Genomic DNA, 17,741 nt, shown 5'->3' on the forward strand with positions numbered 1-17,741 from the left:
GAGAAAGAGAGAAAGTGCAAGCACAAACGGGGGAGGGGCAAAGAGAGGAAACAGAATCCAAAGCGTGTTCCAGGCTCTGAGCTGTCAGTGCAGAGCCAGACGCAGGGCTCGAACTCATGAACCTCAAGATCATGACCTGAGCCAAACCTGGACGCGTAACCAACTGAGCCACCCAGGCACCCTTGCAGAACATTATTTTGTATATAGTAAGGAGGCAGAGGGAAAGATAGAAACAGTTCTAGGCATATCTTATGAGTGTCTCACAAAGAAATTGTGTTTCCTCAAGACCTTTAAGGAAGAAGTTTAATTTACTTGGGATAGACCGAAGAAAACATATAATAATAATTCTGTATCCCAAATAATTCTATATCCCAGTTGCAGTGGTAGTTCCATGAATGTACAGGTGTGACAAAATGAGATAGGGCTCTACTCACATTGTACCCGTGTCAGATTCTGGGTTTTTTCTATAATTATGTAAGATTTACCCACTGGAGGAAAGTGGGTGAAGGGTACATCGGACCTGTCCGTACTGTCTTTGCAACTTCCTGTGAATCTGTGATTATTTCAAAGTAAAAAGTTTTTTAAAAGCGTATTACTCTGGCAGTTGTTTTGAGAGTAGATCGCAGGGGGCCAAGCACTGAATCAGGGACACTCTTTAGGACCAATGTGACGAGCGATTACAGTGATCCAGGAGGGAGATAGTGGCTGTTGGCTAGGTTGCTGACACAAGGGTGGGGTGGAGGTGGCATGAGGGATTGTTGAATTCTGGGTATATTTTGAAGGTAGAGCTAATAAAATCTGCTGATGGATTGGATGTGGGGGTGGGAGAAAGAGAAGGGGGTGACAGCAAGGTTTTTGGCCTGGAAGCCTGGGAGCATGAAGAAAAGAGATAGCAGCTAGGAGTACTGGGGTAGCTCGGTCTGTTAAGCGTACGACTCTTGATTTCAGCTCAGATCGTGATCTCAAGTTCATGAGTTTGAGCCCTGTGTCAGACTCTGTGCTCACGGTCTGGAGCCTTCTTGAGATTTTCATTCCCCCCTCCCCCTTTCCCCTTTCTCTTTCTCTCTCTTTCTCTCTCCCTCCCCCGCTTGTGCTCTCTGTCTCAAAATAAATAAATAACCTGAAAAAAAAAAATGATTGCAACTAGATGTAGGAGTAAGTAAAGCAGGCTGGTGTAAGGTAGTTGGATTCTTGGCAAGGAAAACAAAGTACCAAACCTCTGTCCCCCAGTCCTCGGCAGCTTGGGGCCTGCAAGAGTTAGGGACCTGTGATATTACAGTGAGTGCACTCTTGTTAACCTGCTCCCCAGCAGCTGAGTTCTCTTGGCCTGGCCCTCCCTGGCTCTTCTGGAAAGGAGCATTTGTTTGATAAACAGGAAGTCGTTTCCATGGGTGTCGAAAGAAGAAATGATAGAGCTGAGTGGCAGAGCAAAGAACGGGCAGCTGTGGTTAGCTTGGAATTGGCAGAGACGTTCTCAGGTAGCCACCTAAGCTTAGCACACGGGCCCCTTTCCCCCCCGTTCTAGACGGGGTTCTCTCTTTATCATGAAAAGTGAAAAGTTTCTGCCCTGTTGTTTGACCTGCTGTCAGGGTACAGTCATTTTCAGCTAGTGTTTTGGGTCAGTCAGAGTCATAGGCTTAGCAGACAGATGGAGACGCTCTCTGTTTATAGTGGAAAAGTGACTTATTTTAAGAAATGTTGGCTCCCCACCACCATCCCATTAGTGGCCTGCCTCTGATACTGCAGTGAGGCTGAGCAAGGGAAGTCAAGACCGCCTCGTGTGTATTTTTGCTCTTTGAAAGGTTAGAATCTAAATGCACCACAAGATATTTCTTCCTGAGTCAGATTAGGACAAAATTACAAGCAGTGAATTCTGAAGCAGACTTTCTATGCGCGCCTGCTCTCATACCTTGAAACTTCGGAATTCATTCCCTCCACTTCTAAGAATTGTGCTCCTCGCGACGTGTGCGTGTCACCCGGTGTCACTAACGTCTTCCCAGTTTGTGAGGAAGAGCAGATAAAAACAACGAAAGAAGCCCAGTGCCGCGTGTGATTTGTGGTGATTTACACTCCTGCCTTTTGATAAAAGCTTGAAACAGGAGGCCCGTTTTCTCCTTTTAGCTGAGAGTCCCCTCATCCTTGTCTCCGCTGCCGTGGTTGGAATGAAGCTGTGATAGACACGAAACTTGAAATTGGCCCCGGAGGTGGAGTGGCAGCTGAGTAGACAAGTAGCGAATTGTCAGCGAAGGACCCACGGTGTGGCAGGGCTGGAGCGTGGCCCGGCTCGGGGCCGGGGGCCGGGGAGCCAGGGGCATGGCTGTCGTGTGGGGAGTTGGGGACTGAGGGTGAGGTTGAGGGTGAGGTTGTGTGTCGCCCAGTGTTTAGGAGAAGCAGCTCCCTGAACCGCCTGGAAGAAGCAGAACGATTCCTTAGCGCTCCTTGCCCCTGGGGTGTATCCCCACACAATTCAGAATGTGTTTTACTTTGAATACTGAGTGGTTCGGGAGCCACGTGGTTTCTTTTGCATTCTGAGGTCACCCCAGTATTCATTCAAATGCTGTGACTTTGTGGCAAGTCCAGGCTGGGCCGCGGCTCTGGGTTTCTTTGCTGGAAGTTAAACATCACACGTGAGCTTGCAGCATTTTCACTGCCTGCCTGTAGGGCACACGCCGACGTGAAGCAGCCATTTGCCCCCTGGCAGCCGAGAGGCGGTTTCAGCAGGGGCTGGAAACCACGGCAGGCTGCTGGCTTCCTGGCACACCCACCAGCTCCCGTGGCTTTGCTCTGAAAGCAGACTAACAGGGATGGGAGGGGGGGTGGCCGTGGTGGTGGCAGCAAGATGGGCCAAAATGAAAGCGGAGGCTGGAGTCTGAACGGTATAGAGCCGTTAAGATGATCCTGGATGGCGGAAGAGCCCAGTGCTCCCAAAGCTGAGAAAACCTGAACGTCAGACACAGCAGCTAGGGAAAAAAAAACATCCGATGCTCGCAGCCTGCACTGTAGAAAGTGATTTGTTGATCTTTGTATTCGTAGCTGTAGGGATACCGTAGGTGTCTTTGGGAAAATACTATATAGTTGAAGCTCTTTCATCCAGCCTGCTGTCAAAAATACCTTTTAACCAGAAACACGTAACAGTGACGATTGATGTATATCAATGCCTTTAAGCTCTGCAGAATCCCGACCCCCCCGCCCCCCGAAGAAGCAAATGCTTAAATAGTCTTTGTATGGTACTGAGTGGACCTTCTTAAAAACAGCTTTTTAAATGTCCTTGGAAGTTAGAGTTATATCATATATGGTGACTCTCAATCATAGTACCAGTTTATTCCCAAACACGCTGTCCTTTCTTTGGCCATAGCATGTAACAGGGTTTATTTCCGTTCAGCAGATCAAGAGGTGGAGATATTGGCAGCATAACTGATTTGTCCAAGGACAACCAGCGTGTCATTGTGGAGATAAAATAGGACTAGGCTGCATTCCACCAGCTCCTGGCCTGTGTAGCAATTTTGAGAACTTTCCAATCGTTTTAGGAAAACAAAGTACTTAGCAAATATAAAGAGTCTTTTTTTTTTTAATAAAAGAAAATCACTTATTTTGGAAATCACGAAATTAATCATTCTGTTGTATTTAAGAAGCTCTTTGATGTGTTCTGGTAATTAGTATTTACTGCCAGACGAATGTCTCTTGGGCATTTTAATTAATGGGTGGCTTGGCCAAATGAGCTTCTGATGGTAAACCTTCATAAGGGTTTATTTTTATGTTTCTCAAGAATAGCTGTCTCTTCAAAGCCCTTTAATTAGACAAAGTTTAGCAGCTAAAACATATTATTAGAATAATTAGGCCTTGGGTTAAGAGGAACAGGGGGTCAAAGGAGCAGGTACTGTTAGAGAAGGGCGTCTTAAAATAAAACCTAGCGTTTCACATGTGATGGATGTCCAGTTCTTTAACAGCTTATATTAAGTGACTCTCCCTAGTTAGGGACTTTGTGTTGTTTCAAGTTCATTTGACAGATCTCACCTGAAGTGTGAATACACCAGAGTGCACACTCGTTTATCACTACCTCTGAACTCCTGGAGAAAGTGGTGGTCTAGACCTTAACCCTCTAAGCTAAAGGCTTCCTGTTTTCTTTCTTGTTTTCTACTACCTTGGTCATCTTGGCTATAAAAAGTGATTGCTTTTTGAGGAAAACGCTTCAAAGAACTGGTGTAGGAGCCACTTGATAATACTAACAATTATGATAATTCCATTGAAGGGTCTTTCTTAATAATTTAAGTGATCCTCTAAGATGCTGTTCTTTTTTTTTTTTTTAACGTTTATTTATTTTTTTATATATATATATATATTTTTTTTAATTTTTTTTTCAACATTTATTTATTTTTGGGACAGAGAGAGACAGAGCATGAATGGGGGAGGGGCAGAGAGAGAGGGAGACACAGAATCGGAAACAGGCTCCAGGCTCTGAGCCATCAGCCCAGAGCCTGACGCGGGGCTCGAACTCACGGACCGCGAGATCGTGACCTGGCTGAAGTCGGACGCTTAACCGACTGTGCCACCCAGGCGCCCCATAACGTTTATTTATTTTTGAGACAGAGAGAGACAGAGCATGAACGGGGGAGGGTCAGAGAGAGGGAGACACAGAATCCGAAACAGGCTCCAGGCTCCGATCTGTCAGCACAGAGCCCGACGCGGGGCTCGAACTCACGGACCGCGAGATCGTGACCTGAACTGAAGTTGGCTGCTCAACCGACTGCGCCACCCAGGCGCCCCTAAGACGCTGTTCTTAAAATTACTGTAGTATTTGATCTCCAATATTTTGTGCTCTTTGTGGTCAGAATGCTCTTTGAATTATTTGAAAGTCTGCTCTGTGGATGGATTGTCATTTGGCTCCCCTTCTTCACGCTCTACCCCATTCCTTGTCCTAAGCCCTCCATCTTATCTTGGTAAGCACTACGAGGGCGTATGTTTTATCTCAGACTTCCTCTTTGTGATGAAGAAAAGATCTATCCGACTGGTCCTGTGGGTGATCAAGATGGTGCCAAAGACAGTTGGGTACGAAGACTGAAACTACTACCATTGATGAGCAGACAATAATACACTTGTTTATATCGTCTGATTTTTTACTTTCCCAGTATCTCAGGATGCTTACGATGGCAAATGTGTCCTTCTCCCACCTAGATTGGTTAGTTTAAGGATAGTGCCAATGAGACTATTGGAGATTTTAGGTAGAGCAAGCTGTCTTGCCAGTGTTTCTAATCTCATCAGCTGTTATGATCTGGGTATGTTGTTAGATGAAGAAATGGGTTGAGGATTCACTGGTTCAGAATAAACCTGCCACTATTAGAAAAAAAGTACTTACTTTTCTGGTACTGGTAATTAGTACTGGTACTAATTGGTATTGGTACTGGTAATTAGCAATTCATGGTATTGGCTATGGGTCAACCAGTTCATTTTTAAATATAGAAGATAGTTTGATTTATAGTATTACAAAGTTTATCACATGTAAAATCTTTTGCTATACCTTAGTTAGCCACATAGCCAATGAAATAATTTCACTGAGGTGGTAAAAGCCTCCTTTATTTTCAGTTGATGTTGTCTGTAAAAACTAACAGCGTTTTAAAAAATACTTGAAAAGCACAATAAATGCAGACGGAAAGATACCGACATATTCCAGTATGATGCATTCCAGAGTATAGTCACCAAATAAGTACATTTTTATGTTAAACTATAAAACTTTGAGAAAGTGGAAGAGATATTAGCATCGATGGGCTCCTATATAAAGCTGTTTTCCCCCTTAGCAGTGACTAACTTCTGTCTACTCTTCCCCCAAATGATTGATTATCGTGATTCTGCTTTTTGAGTCACGCGTTAGCACAGGAAATATTGCTGATTCTTATCTTCATGTATATGTTTGCTGTGTGTATGTAATCTTTTGCAATGGAGATAAGAAAAAGGAGGTGTTGAATGTTACGATTTTCCAAAAATACCATTAAAAGCCTCAGAACTTTTTTTTTCCTTCTTACAGTAGAGCATATGTATTCTTATGCATAGTTATGTATACTTAAAACGGTTTGGATACTGCTTGCCGATGGGTTTTTATAGATACAAACTAGAGCCACAAATGTTGCCATTTGTTTGTTTCACTTCTTCAACTGTTCATCTGGTAGGCCCCCTTGCATCCCTCCTGGAGTCTACCTTTTGAAATGATACCAGGGTGCAAAATGAGAACTGACTGTGCTCTTTTTCACCACAGACCACCTGGTGGCCCATGGCAGAATGGCAGAGAAGGAGGCCCGTCGGAAGTTCAAACAGATTGTGGCAGCTGTCTATTTTTGTCACTGTCGGAATATTGTTCATCGTGATCTAAAAGCTGAAAATTTGCTTCTGGATGCCAATCTGAATATTAAAATAGCAGGTGAGAAGTGTGTTGAGGATGTGAAATAGGAACAAAAGAACTTTTCCTTCAAGGTTCTTAAGCCAGGGATTGTCTATTTCCATCTATTCAGAAAGAAGTAATGTGAAAATACAAGATTTGTGTGTTGGGGAGGGCTTGAAAATTGATAAGCTCTAAAAATACATTTATGTTATTTTTCATGCAGTATTAGATGGAACTAGGCCGGGGAGCAAGAAGGAAAAGAGTGATGTTTAAAGTTCTCTTATTTTGGGGGCGTCTGGGTGGCTCAGTCGGTTAAGCATCCGACTTCAGCTCAGGTCATGGTCTCTTGGCTCGTGAGTCCGAGCCCCGCATCGGGCTCTGTGCTGACAGCTCGGAGCCTGGAGCCTGCTTTGGATTCTGTGTCTCCCAATCTCTCTCTTTGCCCCTCCCCCGCTTGCACTCTGTCTCTCTCTCTTAAAAATAAATACACATTGGGGCACCCGGGTGACTCAGTCAGTTAAATGTCCAACTTTGGCTCAGGTCATGATCTCACGGTTCATGGGTTTGAGCCCCGCATCGGGCTCTGTGCTGACAGCTCAGAGCCTGGAGCTTGCTTTGGATTCTGTGTCTCCCTCTCTCTCTGCTCCTCTCCCCCCCCCCCCCCCCACACACACTCTCTCTCTCTCTCTCTCTCCTTCAAAAATAAATAAACATTAAAAAAAAGTACACTTAAAATTCTCTTATTTTGGTTGACAGTCGTTTTTGAATAATAAGGAATAAAGTGTAGAATAAAGCAGTGAGAACAAGTGTTAAACTTGTATACTCCATCAGCTTTACTTGAAGAGGTGGATTTATGGCCCTGCTGGTATAGAGCATGCTTATTGTGCAGACTGCAGTTTTATGATAACTTAGGAAAAACAGATCTTCTGTTGGTTTAAAGGCAGTCAGTCTCTTTGTGTGCTCACATTTCACTCATCTGTTCATCTGAAGGTGCCTAAAAAGTACTTTTCACTGCCTCGATCTGCTCCTACTTCTGTTTTAATGAACGATCAGCATTTGCCTAGCCAATACAAGCTCACCACCTATTGATAAAAGAAAGTGGCTGCAGTCTAGACAGAAACTACAAACATGAGTAGAAACCAGTTTTTTTTTTCCTGACAGTTTTCAGTATTGCGTTGGGTGTCCCTCATCTCACGGGTCAAAAGGGAGGTGGCGGAGAGGGGGGGGGGTGTCTCATATACAAAATGGTACAGCTAGAATGTAATTGCCCTGGAAGCCAAAGTAAAAAGCAGTTCTAGAGACTTCCCTCCTTAAAAGGGTGGGAGTGGAGAGTTGAGACAGTGTTCTATTACAGGTTAAAGTACCTGCCTTGTACCCTTTCAGGTTGGTGACTCTACAGACTGTTTTGTGTAGATGAGTCTGTCCTCTTTCCAGGCTCTACTTCCACATCCTTGGAATGTCACCTAACTTTTTATTTAGCTATGTTATGCTGATAGATGCACAGTTGGTTAGTACTTTCACATGGTTGTAAGCTCTTGGAGTCCTGCATTTGCCTGGTACGTAGTAGACAAGAAAGAGATGCTTTCTTTATCTTCTGTAAAATTGCATTTTTCCTTTGTCCTTATGTCTGTTTTCTGTTCTCCAAAGCTCTCTAGACTCTAGCAGTTCCCACAGAAGTGGGTAGTATGGAAAGCCCTGGCAACTTCAAACCCTCTTTTGTAATTTTTCACTGGAGCTTCAATTAAATTAATGGTAACAACATCTACTAAGCGTCACAATCCTTAGAAGTATAATAAAATGTTGTGTTAGTTTCCTATTGTTGCTGTAATAAATGACCACAAACACAGTGGCTTGAAACAATATAAATTTATTATCTTACAGTTCTAGAGGTCAGAAATTGGAAATGAGTCTTTTTTTCTTTTTTAAAAATGTTACTCCATTTTTTTATTTTAATTTCAGTATAGTTTTTTTTTAATGTATGTATGTATGTATGTATATATGTATGTATTTATTTATTTATTTATTTGAGAGAAAGAGAGCACGCAAGCAGAGGGGCAGAGGGGCGGGGGGAGACAGAGGACCCAAAGTGGGCTCTGTGCTGACAGCAGTGAGCCCGACGTGGGGCTCAAACTCACGAAATGTGAAATCATGACCTGAGCCAGAGTGAGACACTTAACCGACTGAGCCACACAGGCGCCCCTTAATTCCAGGCTAGTTCATATACAGTGTATATTTAGTTTCAGGTGTGCCCTGCAGTGATTCAACAATTCTGTACATTACTCGGTGCTCATGAGAACACATGGCACGCTTCACGAATTGGCGTCTGTCATCCTTGTGCAGAGGCTGTGCTAGTCTTCTCCGTATCGTTCCGCTTTTAGTCTGTGTGCTGCTGAAATCAGCACCTGAAATGAGTCTTACGGGACTAAAATTATGGCGTTGGTAGGACCGATTTCATCTGGCGTCTCTGGAGAGTCCATCTCCTTGCTTTTTTTAGCTTCTAGAGGTCCCTGTGCCCTTTGGTTCTGGAAGTTTCCCCACAGCACTCGTGCTCCCATTGTCACATCTCCCACTCCTGCCCCGATCCTCTGCTTCCTCTGAACAGGACCCTTGTGGTTACAGTGAGCCCTCCTGGGTAACCCAGGATGATCTCCCCATCACCTGTTCACATCAGCGGAGGCCCCTTTTTGCCGTAGGTAGCACACTCACAGATTCAGCAGAGTAGGATGTGGCTGGCTTTTGAGGGGTTTTATTTAGCCTGCCACAGATGGGATGGTAGTGTTTTTTGGATCATTGATTTGGGTAGTGAGCTAAAGGAAGGCCCTCTTTTTCTTCTCCAGTTGTATTCTACCTTCACTGAACAGAGGTTGAAGAATTTTTATGCTTCCTTGGTTCTTGATTTTGACTTTAGAACTATTTTGATTTAGTTACGGGAGATTAGCATGGCTCTTTGTTTTTGTTTGAGAAACCGAGTGTAAAAGCAGGGGTCAGTGATAACTGAAATTAGAAACTCCACGGACAAATACTTGGGTAGGAAGATTTTTAAATGCTTTTCTTTGTTAATAGTTCCAACAAATCCGCGTAGTCACCATCAGAGTCTCTACCTGCTGGTGTATAATTACAGACTCCTAGGAATGCTGGCAGCCAGCCGTGTGCTCTCTGTGTTAGCACATACGGTGAGAGTTTTAAGTTTATTTAACCAGAGTCTGCATTTTTATTATTTGTTTCGCCCAGAATGCTGAGCTCCACTAGTTTTGTGCCCTGCTACAGTATCTAACGTTGTCTTTGCTCGTCATGCCATCATTACATAGTCGCTTGCCTCCCCATCCACGGTTTTGCCTTCTCTGGTTGCACTTACCCACGGTCACCTGTGGTCCAGAAGCAGATGGTCTTCCTCATATGTCAGGTATGGTCAGAAGGTCGGTAGCAGCCCGGCACTACGTCACGATGCCTCGCTTCACTTCACGCCATTCACCTCACTTCGTCTCGTCACGTAGGCATTTTATCATCTCATATCATCATGAGAAGAGGAAGGGTGAGTGCAGTACCAGAGGATATTTTGAGAGAGACCAAATCACATAACTTTTAGTACAGTATATTGTTATAATTGTCCTATTTTATCGTTAGTGATTGTTGCTCTCTTACTGTGCCTGATTCATCAATTAAACTCTATCATAGGTATGTGTGTATAGGGAAGAACATAGCATATAGGGTTCAGTGCTATCCACAGTTTCAGGCGTGCACTGGGGGGTCTTGTGTCCCCTGTGGATAAGGGGGACTATTGTCCTCAGTTTCTCAATCATTGCTTGAACTCCCTTTCTTATACAGCAATTAGTAGAAATTCTGCTTCTCCTCTGCTAGGTCGTCTCTGCTGTTAGTGGGCCAGTGGGAGAGACGCTTCTAGTTGAAGCTTACTACAGCATGACGAATTTTGGAGAGGTAGATTGGGTGATTGTGACAGGTTAAGATCGGAGAAATAATGAAATCAATTCTAAATAGGATTATTTTCTTTAATTAATTAAAAAAATCTTCAGAGCGCATGCGAGTGGGGGTGAGAGGCAGAGGGAAAGAGAGTATCTTTGTTTTTTTTTTTTAAGTTCATTTTATTTTGAGAGAGGGAGAGACAGAGAGAAACCCAAGTGGGGGAGGGGCAGAAGAGAGGGAGAGAATCCCAAGCAGGCTCCATGCTCAGTGCGAGATCACGACCTGAGCCAACATCAGGAGTTGGCCGCTCAACCGACCGAGCCACCCAGGTGCTCCTCCTTCTGGGGTTTTAGAATTAAAAAATTCTTCTTAATGACAGTAGCAAACCTGTCTTGTATAGAATTATTTAAAAGATGTTTCTGTAATTAGCAATCCGGAATAAACATTGGTGGTTTTCAGAACAAAGAATTTTATTTCTGAAAGGCAAAGTCACCAAGTGTAGAACTACAAATGTGTAGTGGTCCTCTGAACACATACCTATTGTTAAAGGTTCTTTGTTCAGGTGTCATGGGCAGCAAATGCTTAGACCTCTGGAAAGTTAAATAAACCCAAATTACATTTATATATGTGTGTTTCATGTATATGTGTACATATGTACCATGTTATATGTGTATGTATGTATACAGCACTTTACAAAGCATTTTCACGTGTATTATTTAATTTTGTCATATTTGGCACGCAAATACAGCTTATTTAGAAAACATTAGAGTCTCCAAAAGATATACCTTTAACTTTCCAAAATTTTGAATTTCCTGTAAAGAGCACTCGTGCAAATGTCTTTCATGTAGAGGGTCCAGCACTGGGAAAGAATGGGATTCTTGGCCTCTGCCTTCCACTTCTCGTGTTGCGGACACGTGAGGATCCACAGAGGAGCCAATTAAATGGGGCGGGGGGAGCACAACACCTCTCTCAGCCTATGGCCTGCATTGCTGAGTGACAGTGTGTTCACCAGCTACCAAATTATAGTCTGATACAATAGAAGCGATGTCACAAGGCACGCCATGATTCATTGTCCCATTAATTGTACAGTCTAATTACCACAGAAGTTCAGAGGATGAAGAAACCACTTTAGTTTGTAAAGTTCCATTAGACTCTCAGTGCCACAGGGACTGTAACCACATCCTGTGTATTGCCCCCCCCCCACCAGCCCCCCGTGGACTAGCGTATGCCTGTCCTATAGTAGGTACTCAAAACTTTGTTGACCTGAACTTTAGACTGGTGACAAGGACATAAATGTCCTATTGAGGATATAACATTTGAGGTGAATGTGAAGGATGAATAGAACTCTTTAAGTGTAGGTGTAGAGGAGAGAATTCTAGTAGGATTAGTCAGTCCGCAAATGTTAATAAAGCACCTGCTATGTGCAGGCCCTGATCTGCGCACTGGGGATACAGCTGCAGAGTAGCTGTATAGAGTAGTCCCTTGGAACTAACATTCTGCTGGCGGGGGGGGGGGGGGGGGGTAGGCAGTGAACACATAAACAAATAAGCCCTCATAAGGACTATGAAAATGATGAAATCAACAGTGCGCTAGAATGACTTTGTGCGAGAGAGAATGCTTTTAACCAGGATAGTCCGAGCCTTCCAAGCAGAAGGAAGAGCAGTGCAAAGGCCCCAGAGAGGTGAATTTAAGTTTGACAGGGTAGGAGAAAAGCTGATGTGGCTGGAGATGATCTCTAAGCGGGGTGTGGAAGGAGGCGGGATAAGAGAGCTGGCAGGGGCCAGTCCATGTGGAGCTTTACACTCGTGCTGAGGATTGGGGCTCATACTTGGTTACGGTGGGAAGCGGAGCCGGAGAAGCACGGGCAGCAGTAGAATGGACGGGGCGTATTTGCAAGAAAGGTAAAGCAGCTTGGCTGGAGGGAAGGTTTAAGCAGGGGAGTCCTGCCTGAGAAGGCGGGAGAGAGGCCAGACTGTCAAACTGTTTGAACACCAGGCTCAGTAAGTCAGATTCAGGACGGATAAGGAAAAAAAAGGCGGGAGCAGGGTCAAAGGACAGGGAGAGCAAATGGGAAGATCCGTTAAGAGGCTATGAAATGGTGAAATCCTGTACCGAGGTGGTGATAGCGGACATGAAAAGGAAGACGACACACCAAATACAAGAGTGAGCAAACGAAGAATTTCTGTGGATGGTTGACGACTCACGTATCTGGGCCAGGAAGAGGGAACTTCCAGTCAAAGACGTGTGTAGAAATGGAGAAATCACATTTCCTATTGACGGAGTATATTAAGCTATCAAGGGAAAATGGTGTTGTCTTATATTTAATGCTATTTGAAAGCAATTTTAATACTTGTCCCCAAAGATTAAGTAGAGAAATATCTATATTTATAAGAAATTGCCTAAGAAAAGACCTAAATGTGGCTGGCTTACTCCCTGAAGCAAAATTATTTGAAATACTCAGGCGTTTTGAGAATGTTTTGAAAATTGTGGAAACTTTTTTTTTTTTTTTTAACCTAAGGAAGTTGGAAACTTTTCTCTTGAAATGTCGACTCCTAGAATGGTCTCCATGAGATAGTTTCCACTCGGGTGTTATTGTTTTAGTTGGCAGTCAGTAGACAGCAGAGATGCGAAGCACAACTACAGCAAAGCCAGTGTTTTGGAAAGAATTTCCAGAGTGCACGGATTTAAGGTACTGTGGAAATTTTTGACCTTAATGCGGTTGAGATCTAGACTGTTTTATCTTTTAAAAGTGAGAAACTATAACACTCCATGAATCCACTGAGTCTTCCCCTTAAGTATGAATTTGCTGAGATACAATCACATAGGGAACACAGGTTGTGAGCCTCGGGTTTCTGAGAACCCTTCCCCAGTGTGGTGGTTGGTGTCTCACAGCCCATGGAAAGTCGTTCCGGATATTCACCACAGCCGTCACAGAGTTTGTATCATGGTCGTAACACCTTTATTTAGGGAATCTCTCAGTGCACCTCCCTGGCTACCGAGTAATAACTGGAGACCTCGAGAGGCCCTGTGACTTTCCTGAATTCCCGTCACAATAGGACCTGGGCGTCGCAATGCCTCAGAGTCTGCCCTCCCTCTGAAATGATGTGTGACCCTCAACTAGAAGGTGCTAACGACTTTCATGTATGTTGACCCTTGGGAATACAGTTTGAAAAATGATCTCTTCTGGTTCCTGTTCCTGAGACTGGAGCTTACAAAAACGAAAAATTGACACGCTCTCATTCGGAAGGCATTTTAGGGACACGCACGGTTGATTTATTTTGTATGAAAAAATTCTGAAGTGAAAATTCAAATGAACAGATTTTTGTTGGTCATGGTTCCAGGTTACAAGTGAGGTCTTAATGATCTTGAAAAGTGACTGCGTCCTGCTAAGATCAAGCACGTTTTCTGTTTACAGGGCCTAGCTCACAAATAGCTATGCTACCAGTAGAGAAGCATTGCTTCTCAGATTCTTCCACTGTGGTTTCCCTAACATGGAGGGGAATGAACTCACACAGGGTGGGGGTCAAGTGTGGGATTGATGACCTACCTAGCCTGGAATGGCTCACTTTTTAAATCACATGCTTTATTTTAAATTCATGCACGTTTTGTTTTGACCTCAATGTCCTACAACATTTGTTTTAATATTAAAATTATTCAACTTTATTTAACATAGAAAAAATTAATATTCCAGGAAGATGTGTTTTATTTAGCCTATGGTTTCACGTAACTCTTGGCACACTGCAGCGTTATCCGTGGGGGTATATAAACATACACGAGTTCAAGAAACCTGAGGATAAAGATTTTCTTCCCCCAACTACAAATTCCTCTTACACAGACTTTTGCACTTGCAAATCATTTGGGGGATAATTAGAAGTCCGTAAATCAAGTAATGATTTAGGCCTCCTCACCCTCCTTCAATGGAATAGTTTGAGAGCCTCTGAGGGTAAATCAGGCAGGTCTACCTGCTAGAGGGGAGCAAATGAGCACACTTACCACTCAGTCGGTCCCTTTACTGCTTAGGTGAAGCCGTTGGCTACCATGGTAGTTTTGACTAGGATGCAGTTTTTTATCATATTTTATTAAATTTACCTCCGTAACGGACCATTGGACAATACAAAGCATAAGGGACACGGATGTCAAAATTCAGTTAATGGAAATAAGAGTAGTAATTCAGCAGTGCTTCGAGACAAACTTTACCAAATGAATGGTCTTCATTTGATCACTGTTCTCTACAGCGCATCACGGTCTTTGTCGGACCTCAAAAACCACAATTTGATACACACACGCAAATATACATACACGTGCACAACACGATATCCAGTTTGCTTTATTGGGAAGAGAGACTATCCCAATATAGAGATTATCCCAATATAGAGAGACTATCATAATGTATTATTTGCACGGAGGTACTAAACTTGCTTACCCATTTTACCACTTGCAACCAAAACACGAAAGTGACTCAGACAGGTTTGTTCTTTAGGTTCAAAATGTAAGCATTTCAAATACCAGGGCATGAAAAGTTCTTGGCTGTTTCAGACGTTATAATCTCAATATGTATGTGGCTTCCCGACTAAATATGAGATAACAATTTTAAATTAATATAGTGAGTCACTTTTAAAATGGGAAACATTTCTCTTGTTATAGTGACTTTTAAAAAAATAGAGGTATGCTTGACATAGAACATTATATTAGTTTCAGGTATACAACATAATGATTCAGTATTTATATATATAGTGAAATGATCCCCACAATAAGTCTAGCTAATGTCCATCTTTACATAGTTACAAAATAATTTTTTTCTTGCGATGACGACTTTTAAGATCTACTTTGTCGCAACTTTCAAATATACAGTACAGTATTACTATAGTCACCATGCTGTCTGTATATTATATCCTCATGATTTATTTTATAACTGCAGGTTTGTACCTTTTGACCCCTGTCACCCATTTCACGCAACCCCACCCCCCTCCCCCCTGCTTCTGGTGACCACCAGTCTCTTCTCTATATCTATAAGCTTGTTGGTTTTTTTAAGATTCCACATATAAGTGAAATCATAAGATATTTGTCTTTCTCTGTCTGAGACTTACGTCACTTAGCACAATACTTTCCAGGTCCATCCATCTTGTTTTGAATGGCAAGATTTCATTCTTTGTTATGGCTGAGTAATATTCCGTTGTGTGTGTGTGTGTGTGTGCATGCCCTGCATACATATACATACATGCATACACACACACACACACACACACATACACACACATATTCTTTATTCATCCATTGACAAGACAGGTTATTTCCTTGGCTATTGAAAATAATGCTGCAGTGAACACAAGGGTGTGTATATCTGTTTGAATTAATGTTTGCATTTTTTTTCAGGTAAATACCCAGAAGTGGACTAGCTGTGGACCATATAGTATTTCTGTTTTTAATTTTTCGAGGAACCTCCGTACTGTTTTCCATGGTGGCTGCACCAATTTACATTCCCCCCAGCAGTGTACTGGGGTTCCCTTTTCTCCATATCCTCGCCAACACCTGTTATTTCTTGTCTTTTTGCTACTAGCCATTCTAACAAGTGTGAAGTGATATCTCATTGTGGTTTTGATTTGCAGTTTCCTGACGATTGGTGATGTTGAGCATCTGTTGGCTATCTGTATGTCTTCTTTGGAAAAATGTCTATTGAGATCTTCTCATTTTTTTACTCTATTGTTTTTTTTGTTGGATTTACTCAAGTTCTAGGAGTTCTTTATCTATTTTAGATAAATATCATATATATTATCAGATATATGACTTGAAATATTTTCTCCCATTTAGTCGGTTACCATTTCCTTTTGTTGATGTTTTTTAATAAATATAAATATTACTTAGAATGAACTTTTAAATCCAATTTTAATAATATACTAATATAAAATAAAATATCTTGATTAAACTTCTTTCCTTGTCATAAATCATGCAAAAATGAGAAAATTATTTTTTAAATGTCTTTCCTGGGATGTTTTTAAGATAACATATTCCTTTGAAGGGAGTTTGTGAGTCAAAAAGTTGGAAAATACCGGATACCTATATAGTGAAATAGGTTACAGTTTTCTTTACATTGTAGTTCACATGTAACTTATTGGGGTTTGGGGATCAAATTGAGAGATTCTGTGAACTCTTGATAGACTCTTCTTCAGGAAGGCCTCTATTGTTTACCACTTGCCCCTGAATTTTCCGCTAAAACTCGTTCTTTGCTTACAATTATATGGTTAGATGTGTAATTGTGTTATGTGTGCCTCCCCGCAGGACCGACTGCTCCAAGAGGGCGATGGCCACGTATTTTGTTCACCTTGTGCCAAGAACTCATTAGTGGTTCTTCACAAACTTGGGGAGTACCCTATTCCTGTTACATATTTGTACATTACCCTTTAGGCAGGTTATTTATATTTCCATTTGGTGCCTTTAGTTTCTGTTGAGTATTTAAGGGGACTTTGATTCATCATGGGCCATAAAAGGCACACCAAAATTTTGTATAGAATGCTCACCTGTCAGTGTTGGAAACTTACCTGATTGAATGATTGGACTTTCATTGTTCTGATAGAATTTAGAATTAGGACTATGTATGTATAGTATGTATTTAATGTATTCAGGAATTCCAATGAATATTGTTTGCAGGTCTTAGAGACTAAGTATCTTATTACAGCCTTTCCCTTTATATATCTACTCAATACTGAGTGATGAAAAGATCCTGTGTTGGGGAGAGGTTTTGTTTGTTTGTTTGTTTTTTGTTTTTATGAGACGGGTTGGGGTAGTGTTATCTATAACAGAGTGGGGAGGATTGGTTTATTATCTCACTTAAAAATAGCTGAGTTCAGTGATTCTAACTGCTAAGGTATTTTAAAGCTTTGGGGGAAAATTCATAAGTCATTCATTGAAAATGCCAGTGTAATGCTGGTCCAGCCTTTTTGTTTTTAAACTTTCATCTTCCACAGAGATAGTGTTGTGCTATATAAATATATAGTGCTAAGAGTAGGGGAGGGTCAGAAGATCGGTCAGATCAAGTGGCAGATACATACGGAGCAGTCCCATATGTGACATAATAGCGGCACCAACAACAAAAGGGGACCGTACTGCTTCTGTAATACGTTTTCAATCCCATGAATATTATCCTCTCCCGTCCTCTGATTCTGACCTTCCCTGGTCTCTTAAACTAAACGAAATATCCCCCTCCCACCACCAAAAAAAGCTGATTCCTTGATTTCTTTTTCCCCCTTAAAGGAATTTCTCTTGTGTATAAAATGCTCAGGCTGTGAGTCAGTAGTTTTTGGCATCATTGCTCTGCTAGCTCCTAGTCAGGAAGTTCAGCCAGGGGTTGGAGTGATTGCTAAACACTGAGGACTTCCCAAGACCCGTTTTTAAGACTGAACTAATAATGTGACTCCTGGGAACTTCGAAACTCATCCTTCCTCACTACTGTAAT

General features: G+C 42.3%; 1 protein-coding gene and 1 non-coding gene across 9 annotated transcripts in view; one reads left to right on the plus strand and one right to left on the minus strand.

Annotated features, from left to right (window-relative positions):
- SIK3 (SIK family kinase 3) overlaps positions 1-17,741 on the plus strand; it is a 250,149-nt gene that overhangs the window by 163,145 nt on the left and 69,263 nt on the right. For all 8 annotated transcript variants that reach the window (XM_086679042.1, XM_086679040.1, XM_086679041.1 and 5 more), the window contains exon 4: positions 6,248-6,409. In XM_086679042.1, the coding sequence (XP_086535168.1) occupies positions 6,248-6,409 (162 nt within the window). The remainder of the gene's footprint in view (positions 1-6,247; positions 6,410-17,741) is intronic.
- On the minus strand, positions 8,664-8,772 carry LOC112866192 (U6 spliceosomal RNA). The gene has a single exon (XR_003224056.1). It is a non-coding gene; the product is annotated as a U6 spliceosomal RNA (small nuclear RNA).

The sequence above is a fragment of the Puma concolor genome, chromosome D1 (assembly GCF_028749965.1).
Source record: "Puma concolor isolate L17-30 chromosome D1, mPumCon1.1.hap2, whole genome shotgun sequence".
Classification (NCBI taxonomy): domain Eukaryota; kingdom Metazoa; phylum Chordata; class Mammalia; order Carnivora; family Felidae; genus Puma; species Puma concolor.